This window comes from Arvicola amphibius, chromosome 14, assembly GCF_903992535.2.
Source record: "Arvicola amphibius chromosome 14, mArvAmp1.2, whole genome shotgun sequence".
In the NCBI taxonomy this organism is placed as follows: Eukaryota; Metazoa; Chordata; class Mammalia; order Rodentia; family Cricetidae; genus Arvicola; species Arvicola amphibius.
The window spans coordinates 32,514,881-32,527,109 of record NC_052060.1 but is presented as its reverse complement, the minus strand read 5'-3'; the positions used below and the strand labels follow the sequence as shown (position 1 = coordinate 32,527,109).

The 12,229-nt window shown below is 40.7% G+C and overlaps 1 protein-coding gene across 1 annotated transcript in view; it reads left to right on the top strand.

Annotated features, from left to right (window-relative positions):
* The first annotated feature begins 1,358 nt into the window (after positions 1-1,358).
* Positions 1,359-12,229, top strand: part of Ndst3 (N-deacetylase and N-sulfotransferase 3) — a 116,502-nt gene continuing 105,631 nt past the window's right edge. The window contains exon 1 of the mRNA XM_038311542.1: positions 1,359-2,339. Coding sequence (XP_038167470.1) covers positions 1,359-2,339 — 981 coding nt within the window. The remainder of the gene's footprint in view (positions 2,340-12,229) is intronic.

Below are 12,229 nucleotides of genomic sequence, written 5' to 3'. Positions count from 1 at the left end.
GTAGAAATATTGCAATTAAGAAGCAGAGGAGCAGCCAGCCCTAAATGCATCATTACCATCAAATGCAGGGTTTCCCACCACTGCCTGTCCCGAGAACACCATGAGGACAATGACTTCTTTAAACTTTTTGTATTCCTCATGGAGGGACAGGACCATAAGACCCTCCCAAACACGTGCTCTAAAAACATGCTTCTCTGCTTATTTTTCAAAGTAAATGAATTTTCAGAGGTTACTAAGACTTGAAACTATTGGAGCACGAAGTATTTCACAGCACCTTGACTGTTCTCATGACATTACTATTATGTCTTTATAGTACTCTTGATGTAATTACTGAGTTCTAAAAGTAGAAGCACATCACACTGTAGCATCTGGGCAGAGCTGCTGTAGTGAGCATGCCTGATGCAGGCCATCCATTCCAGACCTGAAGGGACCTAGCAGACCTGAGCTGGGCTGTAGTGCGCATGTCTGATGCAGGCCATCTCACTCCAGATGTGAAGGGACCTAGCAGAACTGCTGTTGTGCACATGCCTGATGCAGGTCGCCTCACTCTAGACCTTAAGGAGCCCAAGAAGCTTTGCACTCCTCACACTCATTTGTCAATATGATTGTTACAATGTTTTAAAGCTGTGTGATTTAAAATAACCAGTTGGGTTGCCGGGCCATCTTTGTATGTAGAAAGGATTTTTCTAATGAAAGCAGTTATTAGAGGATAATTTCTCAAATGAACTGGAAATGTATGTACATTACATTAAGAAATTTCTGGAAAAGAAAAAGGCCACTGTTGTTATTTTGGCACTTAATAATCTATGGTCACCTGTTGCAAACCTTTTAGTACATGTAATTCAACATCCACAGTTTAGTGTTCACTGCAAGCTTTGTGACTGTGTGCCAGGAGCTACTACATATACTTGGGAACCCTTACATGTTGGCTACTGACAGAATTTGATGCAAAGCTTAGTGAATCTAGGTCATTGCCTGCCAGTCACTTGTTCTCTGTTAGGAATAGTGACCCAGTATTGAGTGAAAATTCCTCATTCTATCCGTTACCAGTCCTCATCCACAACTGTAAGAAGAAAGCAAGATTTTCTAATGTAACATACCAAGGAATGTGAAGGTAGCCGACATGGTAAAAACTCACTTCATTCTGATACCGAAGGCAGGATGTTTTATACTCTGTCTTATTTTGCTCTGTATTTCAGACCTTGTTTCCCGTGATTCCTGCTGGTGCGATCCAGATGCGCTGCAATGGTGACATAAACTATTGGCTGAGACTAGGACCGTGGCCGAAACTCCGTCCTTCCTCCTATGTTTCCCTCTGATGGTGCTTCTGTTGGAATAGTCAAAGAAGTCCACCCAACATGAGTTTTATCATGAAACTTCACAGACACTTTCAAAGAACACTGATTCTGCTTGCCACTTTTTGTATGGTCAGCATTATCGTTTCTGCTTACTACCTGTACAGCGGCTACAAACAGGAAAGCGAACTCTCTGGGAGGGCTTCAGAAGTGGACTGCGGTGACCTCCAGCACATACCGTCCAGGCTGATGGAAGAGAAGAGGACATTGCTTTCTGATGCTTCAAGGACCGACCCCACAGTCCTGGTGTTTGTGGAGAGTCAGTACTCATCCCTTGGCCAAGACATCATTATGATGCTAGAATCCATCCGATTCCAGTATCATACTGAAATCGCTCCTGGAAAAGGGGACCTCCCTGCCCTTACAGACAATGTGAAAGGCAAATATGTTCTCATTATATACGAGAACATTTTAAAATATATAAACATGGACTCTTGGAATAGAAGCCTCTTAGATAAATACTGTGTCGAGTATGGTGTGGGTATCATTGGATTCCACAAAACCAGTGAAAAAAACCTACAGAGCTTTCAGTTCAGAGGCTTCCCCTTTTCTATAAGTGGAAACCTGGCAGTAAAAGATTGCTGCATTAATCCTCACTCCCCATTGCTTCGTGTGACCAAATCATCTAAGCTTGACAAGGGTTCTTTACCTGGAACTGACTGGACAGTTTTTCAGATCAACCACTCCACTTACCAGCCAGTAATATTTGCCAAAGTTAAGACTCCAGAAAACCTTTCTCATCCCATCTCTAAAGGTGCTTTTTATGCCACGATCATACATGACCTGGGGCTCCATGATGGGATCCAGCGTGTTCTTTTTGGCAACAACTTGAACTTTTGGCTGCATAAGCTCATCTTCATAGATGCCATCTCCTTCTTGTCAGGGAAGAGGTTGACTGTGTCCTTGGACAGGTACATCCTTGTGGACATTGATGACATATTTGTGGGGAAGGAGGGAACGAGGATGAACACCAATGATGTAAAGGTAAGGCCCTGATATCTTAGAGTTTCTCAGTTGGCATCATCCCTGAGATAACAGCACTCCCGTCTTATATAGGACTGAGATTTCTAGGAGCTGGGTCTTCTGTTTTATCAAGAGAATTTGGGAGGAACTGGTGTAACTGGTTACACCCATCTTAGATTACCTAAATCCCTACTATACTTATATCTGAATCAGGAAAAATAAAGATCGTACTAAATATTGAGTGTGGTGAGATCCAGAAATGATTTTTTGTGCGTACTTATGACTGTGAAATAGAAATATTTTTTTTTTTGCTTAGTTGCTTTCTAGAAGCTCTCTGCTTAGAGAACAAAGACACTGTTAAAATACAAAGCATAGGGAATTTGTTTTGCTGACACAAGGTGCGTGAGAGTTTTGGAAACTACAAGTCTCAATAAGGAGTAAATTCAGAAATTTGTGAAATATCTATCAGTATGAGGTTCATTTGCAAACTGTGGAAAACTGAGCTGACTGCAGCAGCGGGTTTGTTCACGTGGAATCGTAAGGGCTTAGCTTCTTCTCTCAGGACTGCTTCTGGCATTCACCTGATGCCACTGTGCTGCGTGTCAACCGCACCCCTCACTGTATGAAACTGCTTCCATTACACACACACACACACACACACACACGAGTATTTCATTATAGTAGAATCAATTGTGATTTATAAACAACTATCTAGGTAACAATAAGAAAGACAGAATTGAAATTATTTACATTTATGTTACTTTTCCATTTAACATCTGTTTCTTTCTGATGTTGATTCCTCACAGAAAGGAGATGCTTTGGGTATATAACTTTTATTCTTTATAATGTTAGCCTTCTGATTGAATATCTGTGACTGAAGCAGTTATCAACAATATTATTTTGAGGCAGTAGCTCAGTAGGAAAATGTAAACAACCTGAATGTGATCCCCTGTACCTTCCTGGTAGCAGGAGAGATCCAGGTCCTTAAAGTCGTTCTAGGACCTTAACACATGTGCACATTCACAAACACAAGCACAGAATAAGTGTATAGCATTTTGTATAAAAAAAATCATCTAGATCTATCTAGACAATTGTATCTTTTTTAAAAGCAACTAAGTTTCTAACAAGTAATATTAAGGTTCATCACACCATTTAAATAAAGTACCGGTGCCAGAGAGGATGCTTTTTGCTATTACAGAGTGTGAAAACCGAGGACGAAAACACTTCCATATTATAGCTGTGCTTTCTAATTAATTATATTGATTAAGTTATATTTAAATTTGGATTAAAGATTTACAACTTTCTTTTGTGAAAGCATAGCTAAATTAAAACCAAGCTGGTAGATTAAGCATTTGTTGTTATGTATTTATAAACTAAAAACAATTTTTAATTCTTCCACTTTTCCATTTCCAATTATTGAGATAAAATGTAATATATATTTATATATACATGTTAATTTTTTTAAACTGTCAAGACTACATTATTAAGGCTTCTAGAATGTGTCAGGTAAACTTCTGTGTTCCAGTGCAGCCCTCCGCATTATCTACACAAAGTGCCTTTTGACCTGGCAGAGTGGTGTGTGACTGTGGCCCCAAAACTCCAGAGAATGAGGCAAGAGGATCACAAGTTAGAGGCCAGCCTGGGCTGTCCAGGCAGACCATACCTTTTGTGCTTTATAGGCTGACTCATGCTGTAGGGACACAGAAATTAAAGGCTTACTGAGCACAGAAAAAAAAATGTATCCTGTGTACTTTATGGGTTGATCTTGAAACTCCCTATATGTTTTTTTTAAACATGTTTTGGACTATTGTGTTTTTAAACTGCTTCTAGATTTCATATGTTTCAAAACATTACTGCATTGAAAATAGAGGACATAAACATAAACTTATTCATTCTTGTATTAGCTACTGTCCTCATCACTGTGTCAAAATTCCCACAGAAGCACTTTAAGTACGGAAAGAAAAGGTGATTTTGCCTAATAGTGTGAGAATCAAGACCATCATGGTAGGAATGGCACAGTGTCTGTCAGGAGCGTGAGGGAGCGCGAAAGCTACTTTTGTAGCACAGTGAGGAAGTAGAGAAAGATGAGTGTTGGCGCTCAGATGGCTTCGTCCTTGCTATGCAGTCTTGATCGCAATTTATAGAATGGTGCCATTCACATTTAGAGTGAGTCCTCTGACCTCCACGAACCCTCTAGAAACTCACTCATGGGCAGGCCCAGAGGTTTGTCTTGTAGGTGGTTCTGAATGCTTCCAAGTTGAAAAGCAGTACTAACTACCATAATTCCAGATACAGTTTCTTTTAGGTTTTATGTGTACAAGGTAAAGCACTTTGGAGGCTCGCCTGTTCACACTTGGTGTGTTCAAATCATGTGAAATACCAGACACAAATACGCTGATGAAGTTAGTGAAGCAGAGCTGGAGAGGATCAGCAGTATCGCACTCAGAGTTCTCATTGCTATGAGGAAACACCGATACCAAAAGAAATTTCGGAAAGAAAGGGCTTATTTCTTCTTATAGCTTCTAGTCAATCATCCAAAGAAGTCCCAGCACGAACCTGGAAACAAACTGATGCAGAGGCCATGGAGGAGTGCTGCTTACTGGCTTGTTCCTTAGGACTTTCTTCTAGAACCCAGGACCACCAGCTGCCCAAGAGGGCCACTACCAATAATGATCTGAGCCCTCCAACATCATTGACTGAGAAAATGTACTGATTTGCCTACAGGCCAATGTTATGGAAGCATTTTCTAAACTGAGAGTTTCTCTTCTCAGGTATCTCTAACTTCTATCAAGTTGACAAGAAACTAGCCAGCACAAGTAGACAGATAATGGGAAAGAATCAGTATGGTCTTATGTAAAATTTGCTGTGGAAAGCACAAAAGTGCAACACTATTTCCCAGAAACTAGTTAATATGCAGAAAAAGCTTGAAGTCAAAAATAGAATGATGCCATGGTATTAATTCAAATCAGAGATGGGAATTTCCTGAAACGAGGGAATGGGAATGAGAGTGGGGAAGCGAGAGTAAATTTTAAAATTATTCAGGAGATACTAAACAATGTAGTAATTGGCTAAGTGGAGATGAAAGATTGCAGTCAAGAATAAAAGTTGACTGTTTATCATTGGTGAGTTGTGCAGAAGACAAACGAGACAAAGGATGGTAGCTAGGGCTATTTTAGGTCATGAAAAACAATCACCTTTCTGGAAGCCCATCATCTCTATTGTTTCTTTTAGTTGCTGATGTCCATTTTAGTGGTAGTTTAGAAGCAGGTATCTGATGCTAATACTTTACATTTGCTAAAATTATCTTACAGCTGCATTTAAGTATTTTAGTGAATATACATTTTCCACTTGAGACATAACTATTAACTCACCTTTCTGTGCTTTTGTTTGTTTGTTTATTCGTTTGTTTGTTCATTCCTTCATGTGGGGTGTGTGTGTGTGTGTGTGTCTGTGTGTGTGTGAGTGTGTGTGCGAATGTGTGTGTGTCTGTCTGTCTGTCTGTCTGTGTGTCTGTCTGTGTGTGTCTGTGTGTGTGTCTGTGTGTCTCTGTGTGTGTGTGTCTGTGTGTCTCTGTGTGTGTGTGTCTGTGTGTCTCTGTGTGTGTGTGTCTGTCTGTGTGTGTGTGTCTGTGTGTGTGTGCCTGTGTGTGTGTCTGTGTGTATGTGTGTGTGTGTCTGTGTGTGTGTCTGTGTGTCTCTGTGTGTGTGTGTCTGTCTGTCTGTGTGTGTCTGTCTGTGTGTGTGTGTCTGTGTGTGTGTCTCTGTGTGTGTGTGTGTGTGTCTGTGTGTGTGTCTCTGTGTGTGTGTATGTGTGTGTGTCTGTGTGTGTGTGTGTGTGTGTGTGTCTGTGTGTGAGTGTCTCTGTGTCTCTGTGTGTGTGTGTCTGTGTGTGTGTGTCTGTGTGTGTGTGTGTCTGTGTGTGTGTGTATGTGTGTGTGTCTGTGTGTGTGTGTCTGTGTGTGTGTCTGTGTGTGTGTGTGTCTGTGTGTGTGTGTGTCTGTGTGTATGTGTGTGTGTCTGTGTGTGTGTGTGTCTGTGTGTGTGTGTGTGTGTGTGTGTGTGTGTGTGTGTAGGCCGGTGCATGTAAATTTGGAGGCCAGAAGTCAATTCTAATTGTCTTCCACTTTCCACCTTAATCTTTTGACATGTGGTCTTCCATGACCGGAAGCCGGCCATGATAGTTAGACTAGCACTTTACCTACTGACTGATCTCCCAGTCGCACTTGCTGTGGATTGTAGATCTATTTTTGTACTGCTCTGATTCCTTCAGGAGAGAGTGGAAAGGGTGATGTTGGCAGAGAATGTCTGTTTAATTCTCCAGCACTGATGAGGGGTTATACATTTTTCATTGATCTCCTGACAGCTATTCCATTGTGTATTTTAAAAATATCAAGTGCATATGTCTTAAATTACATTTTAATATGGCGTTTTTATCACTCTGTGACTCATTTTTAAATTTCAGTGATGTTATTCATCTTTACCTTTATTTACATCATGTATGTGTATCTTTGTGCTAGCTTCTACTTAGAAACTATGTCTTATCCCATTGTATCTCATTATAATCTTGTTCTCAACTTCCTTTGTGTACTTCCATTGGCTACTGAGTTGCTCTTGCTCTAGATGTCAATATGCTATTGTTTAAACCCAGATGTTAGACATTATTGCTTCACTGCCGCCAAAGCTTGGTTGGATTAGCAAGGAGTCTACTGTGCTGTCTTTATTACTAACCATTCTCCTTTTCATGTAAGACTGTATGCTTCTGCCCTCATCACATTTTAACTTTTAATTTACATTTTTAACTAACTACTGTGTCTCTCTGTGTGTGCATGTGTATGCACATGCCTGCATATGTTGTGTGTATGCATGTGTCAGGAGACAACTTCCAGAAGTTCTCACCTTCCACCATGTGGGTCTAGGCAACTGGGATAAGGTCACCAAGCTTGGCAACAAGTGCCTTCACCCATTGGGTCATCATCTCCCATTTTAATGGAGCAGCCAGCATAATGCCCTCAGTGTATCATTTCGATCTTGTCCCTTCTCTACTGAGATGACTTTAGTGACTTCTAGAACAGCTAACATTCCTACAGTTTTTCACACTGTCCCTTTGTCTTCCTGCTCACACATCCTCCTCCTGTTTGCCTGTTTGATGTGCCATTTTTCTAAAATACAACCCTCAAGAGAGTGATATTTCCTCCTCTGTTTTGCTCACTCAAGTATCCCTGCCACCTAGGGGCATATCTGAATCATGGCAAACAGGGTGTGGGAATGAGATTTTGGCAACTCCTTCAGAAACCAGCAGATATGCTAGAGAAAAATCAAGCTAATATAACTCTTGTTTCAAACACCCAGTAAAAATTCATGCTTCTTTTCTTAAGGTGCATCTTTTAGAAAATAACCATGTATTTGTAATTCATATGTTCTGGGTTTATTTTGTTAAATTGGTTGCTGCATTTTAAGGAAGTATTCTTACTGTGATTAATATTAAAGAGCCATTGGCTATGCAAGGACATTCCACAAGAATGCATTTTAAATGATTTAAAGAGAGAGAAATCCTGCCACACAATGATCAATAATGTATAAAGAGTATTTAGTGGCTGCTTATACTTTTTAAGATTTCTATTTTATTCTTTGAAAAACTTTTATACATGTAAACAGTGCATCTTGATCATAACCACCCCTCACTCCCCTTTCCCTCTCCCTCAAGACTGTCCCATCACATCGTCCTTCTAACTGCATGCTCTCCTTTTAAAAAATATTTAGTTTTAAACCCACCGAGTCTGATTTGAGCTGTCCATATGTGTACATGTGTGGGGTCATCCCCTGGATCATGGGCATCCTGACAGTGGCCATACTCTCAGAGACAAGTGATTCTCCCTCCCCCAGGATTCATGATACCAAGAGCTCCTCAGAGAAGGGCAGGACTTGGACGCCTCTTCCTACTCTGCCTGGATTTTTCCTGGCTTGACCTTGTGCAGGTAGCACAGCTGCTGTGTGTTCATGTGCACAACAGCCATGTCGTGTCTACTAAATGATGTAGGTACTTAGGTACTTTCAAATTAAGTCACCCATATTGAGTATTACTTTAATCAGGTTTCTATTGCTGCGAGTAAATACCAAGGCTGAAAACAACCTTGTTGGGAAAGGGTTTGTTTCCGTTTACAGCCTTACTGCAGGAATTCAGGATAGGAACTAAAGGCAGGAATAGAGAGGCAGGAACTGAAGGAGAGGCCACAAAGAAATTCTGGAAATACTGTTTACTGTCTTGCTGATTCTCGTTGCTTGCTAGGACTAGTTTCTTGTGCAACTCATGACCACCTGCTTAGGAGTGGCACCATCCCACTGCGATGGGATGTGTCTGAGCGCTCCTACATGACTCATTAATCAAGAAAACGCCCTGTAGACTTACCTACGTGCTAATTTGATGGGGGGGATTTTCTCAAATGAAGTTTCCTCTTCTCAGATGACAAAAAACATCCAGCACGCGCACTCACACACACACACACACACACACACACACACAATCATTTTGTGGTATACTTTCATTATTATTTAATTATCATGGAAACAATATGAATTATAATAAGTAACATCAGCATATATAAAGAACTGAAGTTCATAAAGTCTCATTAACTCATCTAAGACTAGACTATTGGGAGGCTGTCCTTAGGACACACACACACACACACATATGTAAATAAGTGAATATTATATACCCTGTAATAATCCCCCATGCCAAGTTCCTAACTTTAGTCACTCATATCTACACAAATTTCTTTTGCTGTATAAGATACATGCCCATGGGGCCATGTAAGATGCATGCCCTTTGGGCTGAAAAGAAGCATTTTATTTTTTATTTATTTTATTATTTCTTATTTATTTTATTATTATTTATTGATTTTATTATTTTAAGCAGAAAAGAACACATTATGACCCAGTAATTAATCGAGCTATGTAAATATAGAAATAATAGCAGTTAATTGGGTGAAGCACCAATGGGCATCTTAACTCTCTGGAGGCCACCATGGGTAACAGGGAGCCTGTTCTGAACTTAGTTTAAGAAGTTTAGCAATGCAGAGATTGGGCGCCACTCTAACAGTGCTGTTTAGCAGCATGTTGGCAACCGCCAGTGTCATGAGTCTTGAAGTGTTTCTGTCTATCACGAGGCTAATGAACAGATCAGTTTAAAACACAGCTGTCCCGGTTTGCTTTCTTTGACTGTGATGAAACAATGAACAAAAGCAGCTTGGAGAGGGAAGGGTGCAGTTGGCTTCCAAGTTACCTGGAAGCAGAGACCATGAAGAATTCCTGCTTACTGCCTTTCTCGGCCTGCTTCCTCATACCACCCATGACCACCCATGCAGAACAACAGCCGAGGTCCTCTGTCCTCCATACATGTACACACAAGTACATATCCTTGTGCATATGCAGGTGGACACATGCTTGTAGGCACACATGATTGCATACACACACACATACACCCATACACACTCAGGTGGGAGAGTGGTAAATGTGCCAATTCCACACCTAAAAAATGTTAACTTGTGCAAGTTAAGGATACTATCTGCGGCTCTCAGCATCTCTGTTCCTGCCTCCAGCTCAGCATCCTTGTTCCTGTCTCCAGCTCAGCATCCCTGTTCCTGTTTCCAGTTCAGCATCCCTATTACTGTCTCTGGTCTGGTGGCACTTTACTGAATCATTGGCAGGGCTCCAGAGACTTGGATCTGACTGGAGCAGTGAGAGAATGAACAAAAGTCCATGCCACACAGACACACAGAAAAGTGAAGGTGGACCCTATTCTCAGCTACAGAAGCCTATGACAATAAGACACACACACCCAGGGCTTCCTCCACCCTCTACAAAAATAATGTTTGACAATTTTAATAAAAATAGCCATATAAGCAATATTAAAAACTGCAGAGCTGAGGAAGTGCTAAGTGGGTGAATGTGTATTTTCTGTCCTGAGTGAATGTATATTTTTGACATGGGCTTGGCAGAGGGAAGTGATAAAGCCTTCCTTTCTCTTCTAAGTGTAGGTATTGACAGTGTGCATCCATCTTTGTATTGCTGTATATGAAGTAGCTCTTCACAAGGATAAGATGACGGTACCTGAACAAAAGAAGGTTCTTCCCTTGGGTTACCATATCAGAAGTTATTTTCATTCATTTCTCAAATAAAAGGGAAAATTAAGTTCCTTGACTTTCCAATCATTTTCCTGTTATTTCAAAGACTGTAAGGTAAAACTGTATAACCTTTTTGTATTTATATTCTCAGAAAACTTCATGGAAATTCTTGTAAATTAAATGTAAAAACCTCATTAATATAAAAGGGAAAGCCATCAGAACCTCTTATAGGCAGGAAGCCTCAGCAGCCAGCCCTGGATTCTTGGGGTGTGGTAAGTTGACTGACAGGAAACCCTGGGAGTCCGACCCCAACCCTTAAAACAGTGGCAACAGAAAGAACAACAGCACCTTCATTTCAGTAACGCTGTAAGAGTATAAATGAACCTTCAAACCCACGGGCTTCACTAATTAGTCGTTGCTACCCTGTTCTGAGAATGGAGGCCTTAATACTGTGATATTCATTAATGAGGACTCAGTTCATACCATGAGACTCTTTAAATATTACTAAGGGGACCCAGCACGAACAGACCTGAGCAAAATGGCTATCTAGTGAACTAGAATGAGCAGAAACCCTCTTTTGAGAATTGGGGTTCCCATACCACTCCCTGTGGTGAGCTTTGCCTGATGGTGCTAAAGATAGGTATGCTCAGATGTGCTTGGTCTGCCCAGCGTTGCCCTACAAGGTGTAGAATTCCAAAAAAATTCTAATGTTTATATAATTGGCATTATATCTATCTGTAATATAATACCACATCTCTGTGTGTATATATCCCTGCCATTTTCACTCTGTTTCACAAAATTATTTTTATTCTAAAACAAGTTTACTAGACTCTTACTCTTACCCAAGTCTGTGATCATTCTGTTGTGTCCCCAATCTTACAGCACTTAACCATTCTCCTCTTGACATTTTAGACAGTGCATAGCTAAAGTTTTGCTGACAGTGGCATGTGAGCAACAGAAACAAAATGGCATCAAGGACAGTGCCCAAGATTGAGCCAGGCAGCCAAGTACTCTGTGTCCTGGTCCTGTAGTGGCTGTAAACCATAGAAGCAGATGAGTTTCTATCTCTTCGCTTGTTCTCACATCTTGGCCAACATCTTAGCCTGCTTACATCAGCTTCTTTTTGTGTAAAATCAAAATCAGTGAAGCATCTGTCTCAGCAATATGCCTTAGAGATCAAATATTTAAATCTGCATGAAATGTTCAGAATAGTACATATCTCTTGATACTAAAAGTTAATTAATGCCTAGTGAGATGGTTTCAAAGGAAATGGTATTTTTAGGAGGTGTGACTTTGTTGGAAGAGGTATGGTCTTATTGGAGGAAGTGTGTCACTGTGTAGGTGGGCTTTGAGGGTTCATATATGCTCAAGCCGTGCTCAGTGAGACAGATCATTTCTTGTTGCCTTCTGATCAAGATGAAGCCAGCACCATGTCTGCCTGCACACTGCCATGCTCCCTGTCGTGATGATAATAGACTAAAACTCTGAACTATAAGCAACCACCCCAATAAATGTTTTCCTTCATAAGAGGTGCCATGGTCATGGTGTTCCCTCACAGCAGTAGAAACCTTAACTAAAACATCTATTAATATTAGTTATTAAGTGAGGGAAGCAGACCAGAAGTTCTTTCTTCTATTTGGTAGGTTAGTGCTGTGTATAGGTGTCCATATAGAGATACATAGGCAGGGAGGTGTTCAAGTCTTGAAAGCAAAGAGAAGTCACAGGTAAAGATACAAACTGGGAACTTATTAGAATTTGGATGGCACCAGGTGGTGGTGCACACCTTTAATCC